The sequence below is a fragment of the Schistocerca gregaria genome, chromosome 2 (genome assembly GCF_023897955.1).
Source record: "Schistocerca gregaria isolate iqSchGreg1 chromosome 2, iqSchGreg1.2, whole genome shotgun sequence".
NCBI lineage: Eukaryota > Metazoa > Arthropoda > Insecta > Orthoptera > Acrididae > Schistocerca > Schistocerca gregaria.
In genome coordinates this window covers 764933996-764956234 of record NC_064921.1, presented here as the reverse complement: position 1 = coordinate 764956234, position 22239 = coordinate 764933996, and the positions used below count along the sequence as shown (strand labels likewise).

Below are 22239 nucleotides of genomic sequence, written 5' to 3'. Positions count from 1 at the left end.
CCAAAATTAAAGCAACAAACCACCATTTCTCCATCTTGTGTCTAATTCACGGTATAATCATACAAAATGTCAACAGATGTCCGTACAATCGTGTTCTGCCCGGAAGGTGGCATTCCGGTTAACGGGCAACTACGTCAACGATGACGTCAGGGCACCTATCAAGCGAGGTAGTGTCCGCCGGATAATCCCACATCTACAATCGTTGTGTACACAGTGACAGACGGTGCAGCCTGGCATAGAGAAGACGTATACCGGACTCTGTCGTACAGTGCCGTAAGAAGAGTGGAAGCACGGCAGTCGAAAAGTGATGTGCCCCGATAGATTAATGTGAATCGTTCTGTTGTTTCTTGACTGTGGCGACAATTTATAGAGACCGAAAGTGTATCCCGAAAACTAAGGCAGGGCCGACAGTCAAAAAGAGAGGACTGTTATTTGGCCTTAAGGGCACGACGGAACCGTCTTAATACTGCACAGCAACTGGCATCTGACGTCGCAGCATCCACTGGGAGTGTTGAATCGAGACAAATGATGTACAGAAGGCTTCGGAAGAGTAGCCTATATTGTCTGAAACCTTCTGTATGTATACCTCCGATGCATCTTCACAGAAGGGAACGTCTAGAGTGGAGTTGTCAACATGCCACCTGCACGGTTGAACAGTGTACATTTCGCAGACGAATCCTTATTTGGTCTGGAGAGTGATTCTCAACGCATTCGCATCTGGAACGAACGCGGAACACGATTTTGGAATCCAAACATTGTGAAAAAAGATCGATCGTTAATGGCGTGCCCAGGGAATACTTCATGAAATTGTGCCGGTGAATTGGCAAGGTTTAATTGCTGTCAAGTATCGAGAAGATACTTGGGGCCTCATGCGTGGTTGTTGCGAGGTGGTGTGCGTCCACACTTCGTATTGATGGACGATAATGCTCGACCTCATAGAGCACAGATGGTTGATGTTTTCTTGGAAACAGAAGATACTGCGTAACCTGCTTGCTCTCTCGATTTGAATCCTATAGAATGGGAGTTACTGCCTCAACATGAGACTGCTGTCAGCACTCACAGCATGCTCCGTCGTTGTCAGGCCTGTACTGCTGCCAGAGGTCGTAACACCCCATGCTGAGCACGATGACAGTTGTCGGAATGCAGGCGAAAATCCATTAAGTTGGAAAAAAGGAAGAACATTTTTGTCTACTTTTTGCATTTTGTGATTGTTTTCATTCTGTGTTCTTTATGTTGTTTATACATTACTGTCACCTGTTTACACTGTTTTGTAGCAAAATAAACGCAACCTTGCAAAATTTCCCTTTGTTGCTTTAATTTTGGACACTAGTGTAGTTACTTTTCCACTAAACGTTGTGGGAGATGAACTGTCATCCAGACTTTCGCATCAAATTGCCCTCCACTATCCGTGTCCTGTACCAGATCACAAGGTTCGTAAATTACTTTCAATATCAAGCACATCTTTCTCTGTCCCCTATCTTCTGCAATCTCAGTAATCAATACTTCGCCGGCCGGTGTGGGAGAGCGGTTCTAGGCTTCACTCTGGAACCGCGCGACTGCTACCGACGCAGGTTCGAATCCTGCCTCGGGCATGAATGTTTGTGATGTCCTTAGGTTAGTTAGGTTTAAGTAGTTCTAAGTTCTAGGGGACTGATGACCTAAGAAGTTAAGTCTCATAGTGCTCAGAGCCATTTGAACCATCAATACTTCGCAATCTCAATAATCCATACTGCGCAACAAAAATAAAGACTCACTTCTACGAAACCCCGATTCCTAACCCCCCCCCCCACCCACTCCCCACCCATTGCGACGCATAAGTTTGAAATTTGACTCAAAGGTGCGCACGACCTACCTCTGCAATGGTGCATAAGCGTGGCGCTCTCCAACGTCACCCTCGGGCTTGGATTGGAGACGCTTCAGATAGCAAGGTATCGATGACACACGCAAAAAATAAAAATAAAAAACGCCATAGCTTACAAGTTCAAGTGTGATGAGAGTTGATGATGTCACCAAATTTCATCACAATTCTCCACAACGGCACTGTGGACGTGTCGCACAATAGAAAGGACGTCACAGTCCCCTTACTCACACTTCACTCCTTCCTTTGACGTATCTGCCATGGAAGTCGGAACTACGATATCCAGTTTCTTATCGTTGGCCGCGGAAAACATTTCAGACACTCCGCCGCTCAGAAACGGCACGAAAAGGCCTCCGTGGATGCCATGAAGAGCGTGAATTACGCCACCCCTTTCCCTTGCGTATTGATTCCCACCAGATTTCGTGGTCCAAAATGACAACTGTGCGATCAGGAGCAGGAAAACGTTTATGGCAACCCTTGACACTGCTTACTCCATCGGTCGTTTCAACCATTCTGCGAAGACATTGTGCGGCTGCATCCCCACTGAAAGCTATACCACCAATTTCGATTGCAGCGCGACCGCAGTTTTTGCTTATATGTACGGGTTAGAACGACTAGGGACTGTTCAAAACCGTGTAACGAAATCTGAACGTGATCAGAAGCATCAGAGGATACTTACGCTTTTTCGACCCTCCTCGCCCTTCTGTGGTGCCATAAGAGCGGAGTTCAACATTAACATGTGCTTGAATAAAATGTCAAAGGATCCCTATAAGACACCACTCTCCTTCCCCCCCTCTCCCCAGTCCGACAACATCCTCAGTGACACCCACGCACCTTTGCTGAGCAAGTTACAAATGTACCTGTCAGAAATTTCAACACTAACTCAGTCTGGCGGGTGCTCTGACGCTTGAGGGATAGGCAACCGCTTCGACACCTTTCGGTTGCGTTTGTCTACCTTCAGGCTCTAGAGCAGCCGCTAATTAAGAAGGCTATGACGATCTTTCCATCGTATGCCCCTTCAAATATTGCGTTAGGCAGTTTGTGGTGAAATTTGGTGCCAATGTGACATCGTTAATCCACGTCACAACTGAAATGAATTTCTGAGCTGTGGCTTTTTTTTTTCCACATTTGTCGACACCTTTCAAGCGTCGGCGAACCATAACAAGACGTCGCAGCGCGCCATACTTTTACATCATCGCAGAGGAAGGTTATGGGCAGCTTTGAGCCAACTTTAAAACCTAAACATTGCAATGCGATAGTTACAGGATTTCGAAAAATGATTCTTTAATTTTGTTGCGCAGTGTATTTTATTCCCCATTCTTGAGAATATTGAACTGTGTGTCACCCCTCTTCCATCTCTGTACACGCCGCATCAATTCCCAAACTAATTTTTATCACCTAGCCTCCTACACACACAATGTGAAATAATCCTTGCAATTTACCGATCGTAAGCTATGGAATACCCTACCTTCCCTAATGAAATCTCCATGGCATCCTCTACCGCTTAATCCCAAATCTTACACACACCAAAAACACACACATCCTAAACATCAGTTCTTTGTCACACATATACAATCGTCGTTTTCCATATAACCCTGATGAATCTCAAATTTGTATGTACAGATCCCCAAGAAACAGTGCTAGGAGACTCTACCAGCAGTTGCCATTATCGGCAGACTTCTTGTGACTCTTTGCCTTCCTCCATCCCGAGAACTGACGTGTGACTCATAATCGACCATTTTACCCAGTTTCAAACATGATGGCAGGACACTGTTGCGTTACACTGTAAGTTCGAAATTTACCCTGCGGCGATGGCCTCGAAGCTGGCGGGCACGGCGGCGGACAGCAGCAGCCGCGGCTGCTCTGCGGTCTTGGCCTCTCCCTCGAACGCCATCCGCAACTCCTTCAGCAGGCTCACGTACGCCGCGCGATCGTCGGCGCCCCTGCAATGCAGGCAACACTTCTTACACTGCGTACTCGCGTAGTGCATATCTCCCAGTCATATCACATAACTAGTACAGCTCGATCCACAAACGATGGCGGTTCGCGCATGTCGAGGCACGGACGATGATTGCATTGCTGAAGATTCCAAGCGACAGTTGCAGTATGCGCATGCGCATGCTTTCTGCTAGAAGAAATCCTGCAAAATAATGTCTCTCGCTTACTTATGCAGAATTTGTCTCTTACAACCACAATCAACAATGACAATTCGCAACATATGAAATCTAATTTCAGTAAACAATTGGCTATGATTACGTTTAACGCTCGCATTAGCTACACCATTAACAGCAGAGCGCTCAGAAAATACTGAACACTCATTGGCTGTCTGAGCATACTTGTCGTAGATGCTCAGAACAAGCCGAAACGCGACCGCCAACGTTCGTGATTCCAACTGCAGTATAAACCAAGTACACACCTTAATAATGTATTCACAGTGTTCCCATCAGAGCTTTATTACAGTAATTGTCAATTAAACCTTATTTTTACTGTGGACAGATATATTTGAGCTTTGTAGCAATTAAATTTGTGTTCTGTAACGAGTAATGTGAACTTTGTAACGATTAAATTTGAATTTTGTTGTGATTGTATTTACGCATAACGAGGCACAGTGAATACATCACTACGAAATTATTAATATATTAATTTCAATTTTTATTTAATAGTAACTTTGATGAATAATACATTATTTATTATTAATTAATAAATTATTAAGATAATAGTTAATACATTACTAAAATAAATTAGAAAGATCTGCCTGGTGCAAGTGGGCCCAAGAATACGGAACAGATCTGTAAGAGATGAAAATTGAAGACCATAAAATTGCGGTCAGATATAAGTTGCGAACGAATGTTGTAGATTCTCACCTCAAGAGAAAACGAATTAGAACTGAAAAAAAGTGGTCAGTAGTTTGGAAATAACAGCCGTCTGATCGATGGAAAAATTATTATTAAAACCGAAAATTAATTCAGAAATAATTATTTACGTGGTACACAAAGGGTCAAATCGAGAGAGAAGAATTCTGTGCGCTTTTCTTTCGTCTTGTATGCCGAACTGTGTAATCAATAACACTTCACAAGCAAACACAATGTTTGGTTTCTAGATGCAGCGGAAGGAAAAACCACCACAGAGAGACAAGTACGCTGTAGGAGCAACCACGTGAACGTACACTACTGAAATGATTCACTTGCTGTCATATATGAATAAAGTAAAAGGTTAAATGTTTCTTCCCATGTTAATAACATAATGTACCTATATTTTTTTCTATGGTAGTTGCAGCTGTCAAGAGGGCCTGCTGGAAGATAATGCCTCCGAATTTTTGAAGTGAAAACTCTTATAGCGTTTGAAATAAAACGAACGTTATTAACATTCTACATCAGCATTCTTCACGTCTCCATATTTGTAGCCTTCTGCCGCTATAGGGCACCGACTTCTAACATGGCGGTGTGTTACTTAACGATGTCGGTGCGTGAGAAACAGCGTGCTGCAATCGAGTTTTGAAATCAAAAAATTCCTCCATTAATAGAGAACCCTCTGCTTCAGAATGACAATGTGAGATCACACACGAACGTTGTGACATCTGCAACTATCTGACGTCTTGGATTCACTGTCGTCGATAGTTATCCACATAGTCCCGACTGTGGTTCATCCGATTTTCATCTGTTCCCAAAACTTAAATAACACATTCTAGTACTTCACTTTGATAATGATGAAGCCGTGCAAGTAGGGATGAGGTTGAGGCTCCGTCAAAAAAATGAGCCATTCTACAACGACAGTATCAAGAAACTGACTGGTCTGTCACTGGGAGAAATGTGTTCGTCACTAGAGTGACTACGTTGAGAAATAAACACGTAGACTTGAAGAATAGAGATATAGACTATTAATGACGTTTTCAAATAAAAGTTAGAAGTCATTATTTTTCAGCACTCCCTCATATAATCATGTACTGAGGCCCTCATGAAATGTTCAAAGAAATCCGAATGAACGTCGGGTAAATATAAATGCGCTACAATTATTGTGTTAGTCAGCAGATAATGGCAGCTGAAGACTATTTATAGTAAGTACAACTATTACAAGTACTACTTAATATTATTTTCAACCTATCAATCTTGTAGACTCTGATAGTACCACATAATTGTTGTTTATGGATGTTTAAATATATCTTCAATTTCTGGAACATATAACATAAAGAAAGTATCTCCAGTTCAAAAATCATCAAACGGTCAGAAGTTGATACAATCCGAAACACGTAATAAGTTTTGAATTAGTATACAATAGTACTTCCGATTTCATGTGAAATTTGGTGCTAGTTTATCACCATTATGTAACGTGACTGTTCAAAAATTCTTTCTAGGCTTGCAGAATTTCATGCATTGTTATATGATGATTTGTTTTTGGTTCGTGTGCACAGATTTTACTTTAATTATAAGTTAATGTACAAAAGAGGAGCATTTTATTGTATACACATTAACATTGAACTAATAAGGGACTTGAGTTTGGGTTGTTATTTCACCACCAAATACTGCACCCCCGTCCACCAGTTACGCAGCAGAATGGTAATCGTAAGAATAATTCAAAATTTATCTCAAAACATTATCGAAAAAATGAACTTCTGGCTGAAAAACGAGTGATGTGCTTAAAAGACTAAACAGTATTCCACTTGCTGAGACAATAAGATTGAGATTCTCTATTGTAATGAAGAGAGCCTGCTTTTTATTCGTATTTACAACAAATTCTCTTAGATTCACAGCCTTTTGCTAAATGTATCTACAAGTGCCCCTTTGATCCCATTCTTCCATGTCCATTCACCACCAAACTCCACACATTAAAATACTTATTTTTAGCATGGTGTCTTCGTTACGATTTACTGGAACTAATATGTATATATAATCGCATCGGTTTCTCTTGTCACAAGTCACTGTTATGACGCATACCTCGGGTACTCCCAGTCAACGTCCAGACCGTCAAACTTGAAGTCTCGGAGGAGCTCGATGGCGTCGTACACAAACTGATTCATCCTGAACACATTCGATGTCAACTCCTTAAAAGGCGTCGATCCGAATGCCCATCCTCCGATAGCGAGCAGCACCTGGAAACGACACCACACATGTTTACTGACAAATATTTTCCAAATTATCTGATCGAGGGAAACAGATTAATCGCAATATATTTGGAAATGCTACTTAAGGAACACTGTTTCACAGAAGCTGTTCTGAAAAGCAAATAAAAAGCAGACGTTAACACAGACGCACAACAAAACAGTTATCATCTATTTAAATTACTCTAGATAATATTATCCCTATTAATCCTGTGTGTAGAATTCTTAGGATTCTGGAAAACACCGATAGCTAAATGACGCCACTTGCCCTTGCAGCATTGTAACACATTTTTTGGAATTGTGGAAAGTGAAGAAGAGTTAAAGACCCTCTAACTCAATGTGAAAGAAGGAAGTGCAAAGATTCATCTAATACTGAATGTCAAAAAACTAAAATTATGATCACTATACCTATCAAGTCGGGGCATATAGGACGAGAACAATGGAAATGGTTTCTATGTTCAGTCATCTCAGCTCCCATATTTCTGCTGATGTCAACTGCAGCCATGAAATCAAGAGGCACTTGTTACTTGGCAGAAAGGCAATGTACAACGTCGATAAAGTTTTGAGCAGTACAGACATAACTTTAACAACAGAGGCCCGTTTATTAATGGGATATAGTCTTTCCAGTTGTGATGTATAGATGTGAGACCTGGACCACAGGAATGGCTGAACAGTGTATAGCAGACACCTTTGAATTATGATGTTGTAGGAAACTGATCTGAGTTCCATGGACCACAAAGAGAACGAGTAAATCAGTATTGCAGCAAACAAAACCGGACTGCTCCCTGGAAGATCTGAAACAAAAAGTGTCTTCTTTGGGCATATCATGTCTTTTCATGATTTCCTGGAAAAGACGTTAACACTGGGGAAGATCGATTGCACAAGAGGAAGGCGACAAAAGATTTGGTGGAGGATCGATGGCATATCACATAAGTAGGAATTTAAAAATGGAAAGTCTATGGGGGAGAGTGCGGGACAGAAGAAATTGGCGAGATTCAGTACTACAGAGTCAGAATCGACTAAATGAATAGAGAGAGTGATAAAAATATGTGGTATCCTGAATAGGCTGCTTGTTTAATTCGGATAATTAGAAATTTTCCTAGTTTTGTGAATGACTCAAAGAAAACAGAGTGTATCATGCTAAAACTTTTGTACGATGTCAGCTATGCAAACAGAACATTTGCTTCTTTATTGCAGCACTGATAACAACAGGTAATGCCAGCCCATATCCGTATATCGTCTTTAATAACAGCTTTAGAAAGCACTGAAGGATGTATGGGTATACAGGGCTGGATAGGACGGAAGGAAGGGATTTTGCAATGGAGCAGAGCGTAATATGACTGAAATAAATACTAATTAAAATTTGTCTGATTGGGCGGTATGGAGTGAAGGTTCAAAGATATTACTACTAATTTGTTACAGGAGTGATTCTTGCGAAGAAAACATCGTTGCAACTGCAATAATAGTGATCAGCCACTGTAGCGACGTCTCTTGTTCAACCTTGTAAATCCTGATTATGTAGTTCGCCTGTTCCACATGGACTACGCCGCCTACGTGCTTCATGGCTGCTCGGTCACGCTCCGCCGAAAGAGGCGTAATTTCTACAGATCCCGAGGCCGCTACGTTTGCTACGTTCCGCAACGATAAGCAGTACGCGTTTCATATTTCAAGGAGTTTCCTTTATGCACAGCACAAGTAATGAAGTACATGACCTTGTGAAACTGAAAATCGTGCTTAGCAAACATGATCTGGAAGTAGGTACGAAACATTGACAGCATCTGAACCGATATACGTTCTCTGTTGTCAGAGCTCTACAGAGCTGCAAGAATTGCAAGACCAAGAGTGTAAAGGTATATTTCATCACCATATTTTACATGGAAGTGGAATATATTTTTGTGATTTTATTCCTCACTCAGACTGACATGTACAGGGTGCTCCGAAAAAGTGTCGAATACTTTGAGAGGTGGTAGCACTCATCGAAACAAGAAAAATAAGATCAAATACACACGTCCGAAAATGCGTACTTTTTTAGATAGATCCAATACACATGAGCCCGGAAATGTATAGTTTCTGCGACAAACACATGTTTACAGGAGGTGTTCAACGTGGCGTCCATTCATGAGAATGCACCCTTCCACCCCCCCTCCAGCATAAGAAATGATGCACCGTTAGGAACAGGCCAAGGTTTTAACCCCCCACTTCCCGTCCAGTTCAGAGGTCCTGAAATGTCTAAGTCAGTTGTTCGCGCACATTATGACGAAGGTGTGCTGGTGCGCCATCATGCTTGAACCAAATTTGTATTAGTTGCTGCAATGGCACAGCCTCCAGCAAGGTAGGCAGTACATTAATGAGAAAGTCCAGATAAAGCGCCCCAGTTAAACTTTGTGGTAGCAAATACGGCCGTATCACTCTATCGCCAAGTACACCTGCCCATACGATAACTGAGAACCGGTGTTGATGCCCTCTTTCCTGAATTGCTTGGGGATTTCCATCTGCCCATACGTGCTGGTTTCTTTACGAGGTACCGGTTTATTCGATTTTGAACTTTTCCATTAACTAATCATGAACCGATTTATGTGTGGCTGAGACTTGTGATTCTATATAACCAAACATTGGTGGCAGACCAGGGGTTTCGATGTTCGTGTCTCAGCAGCAATAGCTCCCTGATGTGGCGAGTGACTCCCGAAAGGGCGGCAACCTTCTTAACTCAGCAGCTACGTGGATTGTATAAGAAGCCGGCTTTACATTCTCTCAGTTACAAGAAAAGGGAGAGCACGCAGTCCGATAGAGGACCTTGTGCCATTCTTGTGCTTCTTTCCGGGCACCATGCACCATTCATCAGATATTCGTACCGTTTATGACAGCCACGGCGTGAGAGCGACATGGGAAGTACTGTATCACATGCTACTGGTACGTCGTACAAAATACGCTACCCTGTTATTCCAATGATCACTATCATGAACTCTGACCTTATCTTTTTCCCCATATTCCTGTAAATTGCTGGCTACGTCTCATAAAAATATAATTTTTCAGTCCAGTTTTGGCGTTGTTCTTTTCTTTTGGACGATTTGCGCCAAAAATAGGAAATTCTAGGCCCATACCCATGTCACCACTTGAAAACAGGCTATTCCCGGTTTCCGTCCCGAAGAACTTATACAAACAGCTTGATAAGCAGATTACGCCTGGATGCTAGGATGAATAATATATTTACTCACCTATCAGTCATAGACCTGTATCTAGACTGACACGGATCAAAGTACACGATAATAGCGGGATGAAGGCTACAGTGAATATGCCCAATCGCAGAATACTGCTGTTCCACCTCAGTAACTCACTAAAACCCTATCATAGGGTGTATTCGCCCCATAAACCTGCAGTGGCTATGGGTTCCTAGTAATATTCCAGCACCATTCATAAGATCACAGTGATTGTTGAACGTGTGTACAATTATATAAAACAATCTAGAATTACCGATTCAATCAGAATTTTCGTTATTAGATCCCCACCGACTGAAAGTTGTAGGAGAGTCATTTCAAATTGGTGCCTGCTGAATCGGGTTGGAACTGATAGGGACAGGTACGCAGGGTTACTGCACCAGTGGGAACGGAAGCCCACTTCTCAATATGACTATGGCGAAGGGCAGAAAACTGAACTTTACACAACAATTGAATGTTTCCTCAGAACATTAAAAGCAACAATGAAAGACCTTCAGAATTTGGCATCAAAAGCTTCTGTCTGTGTTTAAGATCTAGACTAAGGGCTATGAATCCATTATGAAGTTGAGATTGGATATATCAGTCTAGAAATGTATACAGGGCAGTTCAGGTGCCCTAGCTATGAGGTCTGCAATACCTTCAAATACCACGTACAAGATTTTCATATTCTCTGGCTCACTAAACGCAAACTATTAGTCCTACAGAAAAAATGAACAAAACGTTTTTGTAGGAAGTTTAATGTAATTAAATTTTGTATTGGGCTACATTTTCGTTAGAGGCAGTAGTTTTTGAATTATTCAGGAAAAACATATAAAACCGACCTTTCTCTAGAACAGTTCAATTACTGTGTCCTTCAGTGAAAATCCCAGCAGAAATTTTAATTGCATTAAATTTTCTACAAAAAGGTCCTGCTCATTTTTTTCCGTAGGACTAATAGTTTGCACATAGCGAGCGAGAGAATAAGAAAATCTTGCATGTGATTTTTGAGGGCATTGTGGGTTGTATAAAACCGGTAGACAGGAGCAACGGAATCACTTGTATATTTGTTAGAAATAACTGTCTAGAATTTTCTCCTGTCATCATACGACAAATAAACGAATGAATATCGTCTTACTACGAGGTGCCACTGAATTCAGTATGAAATAGTAAAAATCCTTACGAAATGAAAACATTTCGAAGAAATTAAAAGTCTAAATTTGCAATTCTCAGTTTTTATATACTGTGAACAAAAAGTATCACCTGAGAGTCTGTACTTTTAATAACGTCTTTTTTGAAACAGTAGTCTTTTATTGTATTGAAAATACGCAAAAATTTATAAAAGTGAAGTATTAGATTAAATTCCTATCCAACTGGGCTCAAATTTCCTTAAAAAGAAATGTAGTACTACTTCAGCACGTTACATGTTACAGTGCACCATAGACTCGTACCTGTTAACTGAAGTGTTTCACCACTTTTAGATATGATTTTTTCAGGCAGCTTCGGACAACCTCGTAAATCTTGAAAAGATTGTACACTTAGTTGCTTCCTTCCTTCAGCCGTATCAAGGAGACTACTGTACGCTTCACTTTGAGATGCTTCACAGACAGAAAACTATTCAACTTGGGCCATATCAGCTTATTAGATGTAGTCTTACATCAGTAGCAAAATTTGCTTGTGCCCCATCACAGACGAACTACATTCTAAAGAAACTATATATCACGCGAGACCTTTCCAAGTCTCAAACATCTATGATGTATACAGGATGGTCCATTGATAGTGACTGGGCCAAATATCTCACGAAATAAGCGTCAAACGAGAAAACTACAAAGAACGAAACTTGTCTACCTTGAAGGGGGAAACCAGATGGCGCTATGGTTGGCCCACTAGATGGCGCTGCCATAGGTCAAACGGATATCAACTGCGTTTAAAAAAAAAATAGGAACCTCAATTTTTTATTAAGCACTCGTGTAGTACGTAAAGAAATATGAATGTTTTAGTTGGACCCCTTTCTCCTCTTTGTGATAGATGGCGCTGTAATAGTCACTAACGTTTAAGAACGTGGTATCACGTAACATTCCGCCAGTGCGGACGGTATTTGCTTCGTGATACATTATCCGTGTTAAAATGGACCGTTTACCAATTATTTCATGAGATATTTGGCCCGGTCTCGATCAATGGACGACCCTGTATATGCACACTGAAGCAACTAATGCAATTTTGTTCCAAGACCGTGATGGGAACCTGGGCCCCTGCTCACTAGGCAGATGTACTAACCGCAATAACTCCATATCATCGTGGCACAGTGGCTTTGCGCAACTGCACAGACCCCCCTAGCATGCCTCCCTCCTCAGCCCAAATACCCATTCACTCCTCAGCCCACGAAACAGCATTGCAGAAGCTTTCAACCATATTGGAATAGCACCTCAGCGTCGATCGAATCGGCGTCCATGACTGAAACCCAGCGTAGGTGCTTTTATCGTATGAAATTGGTTCTGACAATGGTTCCAGGGACCTTTTGCACACCTCAATGGATTACACTGGCAACCATTCACCCTCAATCCAAATTCCCATTCGTGCCTCATCCCACCTGGTATTCGCCCTAAACTCGTTCGATAGCGAGGTGCTATTATTATACAGTTGAGAGCCTTTGCAGTGCCGTTCGAGTTTAGGGGGAACACCAAGTGAGCAGAGGTATGAATGGGAATATAGACGGGAAGCACAGGGATAGTCGGTGCAGTTGTGCAAAGCCATTGTGGCAGGGTAGCGTAATGGTCGTGCAAAGCCATTGTAGCAGGGTAGCGTAATGGTCGTGCAAAGCCATTGTAGCAGGGTAGCGTAATGGTCGTGCAAAGCCATTGTAGCAGGGTAGCGTAATGGTCGCATCTGCCTTGTGAGCGAGAGACTTTCATTCGTTGCTTCAGTCTGCATATGTGCATCAAGAACTACATTCTCCAATGCTGCACAAGCAGTCCTAGACGAGCATGCTGCAGAAACCGGAGGTACCCCGTCATCACTTTTGCTCGGGAAAAAAATATACTTTGTCACAATGATATGGTTACCTTGTACCCCTAACCACGCATTAAACGAAGATCGTTGCTGAAGTAGTGACTCATGAATACCATGTGAGTTAGTGCCGTATTTGTAACGAATTAGATTTAATAGAAAAGACTACGTCTCAGATACGTCCTACTAACTGGGACAATATTTCATACTGAAATTAGAGGCATCTCGTAATCACAGTTTCGCAGTTGCCTCGGCAAATAGCTAGTTGGCAGACCTGTGTTTACTCCAACGTTTTTGCCTGTATCATCGTGTACTTTCACTTGCGTCAGTCTTCGCCGTTACTTCCAGTACACACTGTGTATCTTCGCAATTAAAGTGAACGACCACAAACTGTAGGAGATTTGCAACGAGTAAATTGAGTTTACGCCAAGTATTCTCGAAATTAGTAGTGATACGAGTTCAGAAGAGTCCTTTTGCACACGTTTTGTGTGCCGGATTACTCGTAAGAGAGATATACCGTCTCTTTACGTACATAATTTCGCCTGACTCGAAACAGCTGCTTGCCATTCCGGCTGGGCAACCCCGGTGTTTACATCCAGTGTCGGAGGAGCGACGCTTGCTGCATACGCAGGATGCATCCCGCACTTAGCTCTGCCGCGGCGGCGTTCCTTAAACCACGCGCGAGCCGCTCCGGCAGTTTCGTTTTGCGCTCGCGTGCCTCACCTTGAGCTGGGGGTTCTTCTCGCGCAGCGCGATGACCCGCTCGTAGAGGCCGTCGTCCTTGTCGTTGGCCGGCGCCAGCTTGTGGTCCTTGAGGGTGGCGAATGCGAACACGACGTGCGTGCACAGCGACGGGTCCACGTCCTCCGGGCTGAACTTGCCCGCGCCCGGCCGCTTCCCCGACCAGCTCGTCATGTAGCAGAACACCTGCGCCGGCCGGCCTGCAGCACACAACACAGTGTTACTGACCTCCCTCCGACTCGTCCCTCCTCCCTAGCAAAACTGGTCTCCACTGTCCAGGACAGCGTACCTGACAGCATCGTAAAAGACTCGCCGACCTCTCATTTTAGTTGAGCGCCTGGACACCAGGGTTACAAAGTAAATCAAGAGAACACCAGGTGAAACCCCTCCAAAAAGGGAAGTTATGGAGAAGTTTCTCTATCATTGAGGCACTTAAGGTAATCACTTGAAAGGCACACACAAGCATGCTAAATAAATCGCACACACACACAATCACAAGAGTTTCCCCACATTTACACTACATACCTTCCCCCAGCCAGCATCACTCTCCTTTGCCGACCTCTTCTGCTTCCATGATCCCCTAAACATGCACGCATTCGAGTAGAGTTTTTCTTTACAAACACTACGCTTCGGTAGCTACAGTACATTAATGGCGTAGTAAATCGTAGGATTACCGGTAGTATTGGTAGAATTGGTAGGGAAAGAGACTTAAATGAATAGGTGCGAGAGAAACTAGGAGCCAACTATTTCCCTTTCTTTTTTGGCTGATTGTTTGTTTTTCACATACTTAGAACCGCACATCGCTCACTGTCTGTCCACTGTGTATTTTATACCCTTACAGAATAAAAATAGCATTTTATAACTAATAACAGTTAGTTGAAGGGCTTATTTCAATAGTGGTACAAGTCCATTTTTGTTCATTTTGAGATACAGAGTCCTAAAGTTAAATGAGGTCTGAAAAATCTGCAGATGAGATACCAGAAATATTCAAGCATATGGCTTCTTGCTAGAGATGAACCTTCCTTTCTGTCTGGATCATTGATTTCTGAAGCATTATAGGCAGAAAAGTGGAGGTAATGGACTTCTACCACTATTGAAATAAGCCCTTCAGTTGATCTATAATTTTTGCTGCAATTAATTTTGATGCAGGTACAGTTTTCGTGCACAAATATAAAAATCTGTATTATTATTATTGTTTGTACTTAATGGAACGTTTTTCATCATGATCAAAGACCAGAGTTTTCTGTTATTATTGATAACTGCGAAAGTTGTTTATGAATAAAGGAAACATGTTTTATGCATTTTCGAAGAAGTATTGAAATATGTTTGATGTATTTTTGTTTTGCGGCTCTTTTTATCTCATCTTTTCAAATGTAGAGCACAGCAATCAGTCATCCTTTCCTCGCAAATTTTATTCGGCAAATCTAGATTTCGGCTAGTGCCTAGCCATTATCAATGCACCATTTCATAGTGTCACTGCATCTTCTAGTATGTCAGTCCACCGTTGTTCGGGCTTCGTGGAGGAAATTACGCGTCCCTACGCTGTATGACTTAAATTATTCTATTTATTTTTACTACAACAACCCGATGTTTCACGCTACAAATCAATTTTCTAATAAAACCTAAATTAAACATTGACAGTTTCAGTATTGCTCTAAATTCTGTTTATTGTTAAGTAAGAGAGAGCAGGATACAATGCGGAACAAAAATGTTCCGTAGTTTATATGGCCCATTATGTAGCCTTACTTAGTTTCTAGGCGGTTCACTGTTTCCGGTTTTTTGGGGAATCTAGTAAGACGCTGACAGCATACGTAAAGAAAGCTATCGGTATGAGGTAACGCCCGACTGGTATGCAACACCCTAACATACGGATTACTGACCTGAGCTATTAGGATAACCGTAGTTTTCGCTTACGTATGGTAGTTTACGGTAGTTTAACAAATCTAAATGCAGGCGCCCACATACATATATAAACATCAGACACCATACCGTCCACGCTCGCCACCACGCCCCAGAATGCTAATCCTCTGCTACCATCGATATTTTTCATCGGCCCTCAATTAACTTAGCGACAAGCGTAATGTACACTAGTCTCGACGTTGACAATAATCTTTCAGTCCGTATCTGTGAATAAATCCATCGACACGTTACCGCGTTTTCTGTACTTGTTAACTGCGAGACGAAAGAGCAGTGCTTGAAAAGTAATTCACTCCTGTTGGTAAGCTCGATAAGAGAGAAACATAAGGAAATTGCTCTGACATGGATCTAATACCCTAAATTGTTCATTGCGAAGCAAAATTTTGAATGATTTGTAGGTGTCCGGAGATTTTTATTTCAGTAGTTATCATTCAGTTGAGATATACTCTTTACGCGGGAAGCCATGTTAATGATATTTAAATAAGTCAGCTAAATTTACTCCAAGAAATAGAAAAGCTTAGAGAGAGGGGGAGAGAGAGAGAGAGAGAGAGAGAGAGAGGGAGGGCGAGAGAGAGAAAGAGAGAGAGAGATAGGGACAGAACATAGTAGTAGTATACATTTCCTTAAGTGAAACTTTTATATAAAAAATTAAAGATGATTTCCGAAACTTTTTTTTCAAATCACGGGTGACTACTTGTCCCATACTTGTCTAACTACACGTGTAAGCTCGTAAATTCCTGCATAGCTGGCCGCTGTGGGCGAGTAGTTCTAGGCGCTTCAGTCCGGAACCGCGCTGCTGCTACAGTGGCAGGTTATGTTAAGTCCCATAGTGCTTAGAACCAAATTCTTGCATGGACTATAATGTGGACACTTCGTGCAATTTCAAAATTGACCACTAGATGTCTCGAGAGGCAGAAGGAATCATTTGTGATTTCCAAAGCACTAACAACAGTCCAGGCAACAGAAAGACAGTGCGTAGGGAGTTAAAAATAATGGGGTTCAACGGTCGAGCAGCTCCTCATACGCCACACAGTTCTATGCTCAATGCTAGGATACGCTTAAGATGGTGACAAGAGCGACATCACTGGACAGTCGAAGAGCGGAAAAGAGAGATTTGGAGTGATGAAATACGCATTACCCTGTGGCAATCATATGCAAAGGCTTGCGGTTGTCAAATGTCACGAGAAAGCTAGCTACCGTCACATGTAGCACCAACAATAAAGTACGGAGGTGGTGGTGGTATGATAAGGGGGTGATTTTCTTGCTTAGGATGTGGTCTTCTAATTGGGTTAAAAAACGTTAAATTCGGAACTACACTAAAAAACAGCACCAAGAAATAATTATATTATCCAAATAAGACGGAAATCGGTAGAAATTGGGTGATTTATTCAAAAGAAAGAGCCTGACGAATCGAGCTGGCTAATAGCGCACTGATCCACTTCTGGGCATTATGCAAGCAGTTATTTGGCTTGGAATCGATTGACAGAGTTTTTCGACGTCCTCCCTCTGGGATATCGTGACAAACTTCAACCTAGAATATCATTTACTGTAGTTGAATTGTCTTCAGTGATGAGACCTGCTTCGAAATGAGCCCCGATTACCAGCGAGGACGTCTTGAGACGCCCCCAACATCCGTGGGATAGTGGGATACCAACTGCCCGACAACCAGCTGGACCCCTTTGGTTGTCATCTGTGGCACCCTTACAGCACAGCGGTACGTGAACGACATTTTACACCGCGTTTTGTTGCCCGTCATGTCAAGCCATCCTGGGCTTACATTCCAGCAAGATAATTAACACCGGCACTCGGCGAAAGTTTCTGATATTTGAATTCGTGCGCTTACCAACCCGCCTTGCCCAGCCGGCTGGATCAGTGGAGCCCTTCCCAGATGAGTAAGTTAAGAGCGTTATGGGCAGGGACCTCTAGCCAGCTCGGGTTTTTGATGATTTAATGCTCCAGTTGGACAGAATTTGGCACGATGTCTCTCAGGAGGACGTCCAACAACTGTGCAAATCGATGCCAAGCCGAGTAAAGGCCATAAATGGACCAACGCCTTATTGACTTACTCACTTCGTGATGCTATTTCTCTTGAATAAATCATTTATTTTTTCTGAAATTGTAACCATATGTTTATCTGTAGATGTACACCACATCTACCGATTTTCGTCCCATTCGGATCATTTATTCGTTGTATGACTTTCTTTCTTCTCCTACCTAGTGCGTGTACTGCGCATTACTGCGTGTATCAGCATCACAGCGCACCCCGTCGTAAACCAGGATCTATGAGGCAATGGTTTGTGGACTACTCAGTGTCCCGACCTCAACCAGTGCATTTTGGGCTGCGAAAATTAGTGGTGACACCTAGAGCCGTGTGTTTAAATCCCTTTATTCAGATCCTAGGAGTTTTATGATTGTAGTGGTCACTTGATTCGTGAGCCAGTGTGGTCGACGAATTGGAATCGCATACCCCGTTATGGCGGTATGGAAACTTGGTTCTAGATCCAAAAAAAATGTTCAAATGTGTGTGAAATCTTATGGAACTTAACTGCTAAGGTCATCAGTCCCTACGATTACACCCTACTTAATCCAAATTATCCTAAGGACGAACACACATACCTATGCCCGAGGGAGCACTCGAACCCCCGCCGGGACCAGCCGCACAGTCCATGACTGCAGCGCCTTAGACCGTTTCTAGATCCAGTTTTGGCCAATAGAGGTACCTTGCGAAGATGCAGTGAGTGACGCCAAATCGGTCACAGTTGAATAAAGAGATTTAAACACACGCCTGATAGTATTACAATAATTCTCATATGTCAACCAGCCTCTGTCCTACTCTCTTTGCGAAATAGAAGACGGATGTAGGAAAATCTTTGGATTGTGCTGGAACGTCTACTTCGTTCCCGCAGCATTAGACATTATTACGTTCTCTCGTTTCGCCTTTTGAGAAAGAATGGGCTGCAATTTCTCCACAGACAGTCAGGAATCTCACCGAAAGTGTCCTTAGCGGAGCACAGGCTGTCATGAAGGCGAAATCCACTAATATGAGTCCGGACTCGTTTCATGATAGAATGAATATGAATAACCTTATTTTTATTGTTCTTAAATTGGATTACCATAACATGTTCAATATGGTCTTTAAAGTGAACCTCGCATGAATAATACTACTGCTATTACTCTAGGTACTTTCGATTAACTCTGCAACTCTAGTAACCTTAAGAAACTGAGCTGTAGCTGCTGGGACCAGGTTCGCTGTTACACTTTCCCTCCACCTCGTAACCCGAATTGTTTTCAGCATGTGCGGCCACTTCGAAAAATTTCCGCTAAACGGATACCGAGAGAAACGGCGCGATCTGGCGGACGAGCGTATTATCCGCGAACGGCGATTAGCAGCTGGCTGCGATAAGCGCTGGGTGGTGTCCGCTGCGCTGACCTGGATTCGAACGGCAGTTCGTTGCACCCGGTGAAGGGCGGCTGGCCGCGCCAGCCTGGGTTGCATAAGCGTCTCGACGGCCGCTTTACACGACTACCTGCCGTTGTGTAAGGCGCCGGGTGCCAACCTACTGCCTGCCCCGTCCACGAGCTGCCCCAGCACCCTCCCTGCCGCCAGCTGTCCGATTAACAATTCACCGCGTTTATGTAGTGCGACGTCTTTCTATCCCGATAGGCGGCTCGCTTTTATTTACAACTAGCAAACCAGGCAATGCTTCGCAATAGATAAATATCTGTGGGAACTGGATGTATGTCCTGATCTCCTTCTCTCCCCTCTGTCCATTTCCTCCCTTCCCCTCTCTCTTTCCATCTCCTCCTCCTCCTATCTCTCTCCACCTCCTCCACCCCTGTCTCTTCCCCCTCTCCCTCTCTCAGCCCATCTCCGCCTTCTCCCTCTCTGCGTCCATTCTGCCCCCCCCCCCCCCCTCCCGCTAGCTCTCTTCATTTTCTTCCCCCTCCCCCATTCCTATCGTTGACCTTGAGCATTGTTTATTTTATGACCAACGAAATCCTGAATGGAAATAGAAATCACTTAAAATACGATTGTGATTATTGCAAACGGTGTAACAGAGACCTCTCCTGCTGCAGGATCTTTGAGGGTAGTAGCTTCAATAACAATATATCACATAATGAGATTTTCAATCTGCAGCGGAGTGTGCGCTGATATGAAACTTCCTGGCAGATTAAAACTGTGTGCTGGACCGAGACTCGAACTCGGGACGTTTTCCTTTCGTGGGCAAGTGCTCTTTCCTTTCTTTCAGGAGAGCTAGTTCTGCAAGGTTCGCAGGAGAGCTTCTGTAAAGTTTGGAAAGTAGGAGACGAGGTACTGGCAGAAGTGAAGTTGTGAGGATGGGGCGTGAGTCGTGCTTGGGTGGCTCAGTTGGTAGAGCACTTGCCCGCGAAAGGCAAAGGTCCCGAGTTCGAGTCTCGGTCCGGCACACAGTTTTAATCTGCCAGGAAGTTTCAACATATCACATAGTTTTAATCTCAAAACTGGTAGGTACACAATGTTTCGGACGTTTCAGACTTCGTAGTAGTGATCTAACCATAAGCCATAAATACAACTTTCAAGATTTTTGTTGAAGCAGACTGTGAAGAAGAGAACACAAGACCACGTACTTTTGCATACAATTTTTCTTTAAAATAATGAAGCTGGTGCATAAGTTCGCAGCGTTTTTGTTTTGAACATTAGTATTCCTGTTGCTATGGGTTCGTTTATCGATTGTTATTTTTTATTTATAGTACACTGTTGCTGTTCGAGTTTGCGCACTGTTATTTTGTTGTTTGGAGATAGTGAGCGGAGCTATTGACGCTAGAAATTGCAGTGCCAAGTGGAGGAATCGGAACATTTCCAAAATATTCTTCTGTTTGAGTTCAGTAGAGTGGTGAGCTGAAAAGAGCCAGAGTAGCCAGCCAAAAACATTTACGCCATGTATGAGGACAGTGCTATTGGACAGGGCAGGCCAATAATTTTTTAATTTTTGTTTTAAGGACGATCGTTTTGATAGTAATGGCTCTCCATGTTCAGGAAGACCTTTCGTGTTTGATGAAGATCGTTTAAACGCATTAATCCACAATGATCCACGTTAGTGTCCTCGAGAACTGGCAAATGCGATGAAGTGCGATCATTCCACCATCGTACCACAGTTGTATGCAATGGGGAAGGTTCAAAGATCGAGTTTATGTTACCGCAGGCTCTAAGTCAAAACCACAAAAATCAGCGGGTGCCCATATGTGCATCTCTGCTTGCTGGTCGTCAGTTAGCTCGTGAACAAAACTGACCATTCATATCCTGCACCGTTACTGGTGAGGAAACATGGTGTCTTAAACGCAATCGAAGAATACTGCATGAAGTGATGCTACTCCACGATAACGTCTGCCCACACTCTGCTAGAACACTATACAGGAATTGGACTCGGAAGTCATTTCGCACCCACCTTTATCACCTGGTCTTGCGCCCTCAGATTTTCACCTTTTCCTCTATCGAACAACTTTCGAAGAACTTTGTTTCTGGATGAAGATGCCATCCGAACATGGTTCGACGAGTTCTTCACCTCTGCACACAGTGATTTCTACTGTAGCGGAATAGAAAAGTTACCCCAGCGTTGGTAGACTGTTGTAAATAGTGAAGGAGACTATATTATTGATGACTAAAGTTTCTGTTGCAAGTATCGGTTGTGACTCTTGAACTAATGGAAAACGCTACTACTGGAAAACGCTACTACCATTTGCACCAACCCATATATAGCACAAGTAGGAAGAAAATATACTAGAGAAACAATTTGTCTATTGGTTTAAATGCCCTGCTGTCGTATTTGAAACTGAGTGCGAGAAAGAGAACGAAACCGCACTTCTTCACGTCACAGCATAACACAGTATTTTCTTTCGCTCTCTTGGTTTTAACAGAACACATGTACATTGTTGTTTAGAAGTATATAGCCTATGTCATTCTGAATGTTTATGAGAGCATCGTGTACAAATCTGAAACAAATCGATCAAGAATTTTCCGATATTTTTGGTAACAACGTTACACAAATTACAAATACGGGGTGTTCAAAAAGTCTCTCCGCAGTGTCATATGATGGTTAGCCGCGCGTGACGTATGCCGCAGTGAATGTACCGAAATGAAACTCAGTGAAATACAAGTTATTAATTCATTGAATATTCAATTTCACTTACAAATTTTCACATTAAATGTTGAAAGTTGCTCCCCCCCTCGTTGTTGAATGCACAATACAATTCGTCTAATCATGTTTCCAAACACAAGCTGTAACATTTCTTCTGAAACAGAAGCAGTGAGAGTGGATATTGCAGTTTTCAATTCATCGATGGATTTTGGACGCTTTTTATAGACAATTTCTTTCGCTGCACCCCAGAAGAAAAAGTCAGGTGGTGTTAGGTCAGGCGAGCGTGGAGGCTCGCCTGTTTCAACGTTCCTGTGA

General features: G+C 42.8%; 1 protein-coding gene across 1 annotated transcript in view; it reads right to left on the bottom strand.

Moving 5' to 3' along the window:
• LOC126334987 (probable chitinase 10) overlaps positions 1–22239 on the bottom strand; it is a 377522-nt gene that overhangs the window by 27893 nt on the left and 327390 nt on the right. The window contains exons 10-12 of the mRNA XM_049997795.1: positions 13874–14091; positions 6790–6944; positions 3661–3801 (exon numbers count right to left, since the gene is read on the bottom strand). Coding sequence (XP_049853752.1) covers positions 3661–3801; positions 6790–6944; positions 13874–14091 — 514 coding nt within the window. The remainder of the gene's footprint in view (positions 1–3660; positions 3802–6789; positions 6945–13873; positions 14092–22239) is intronic.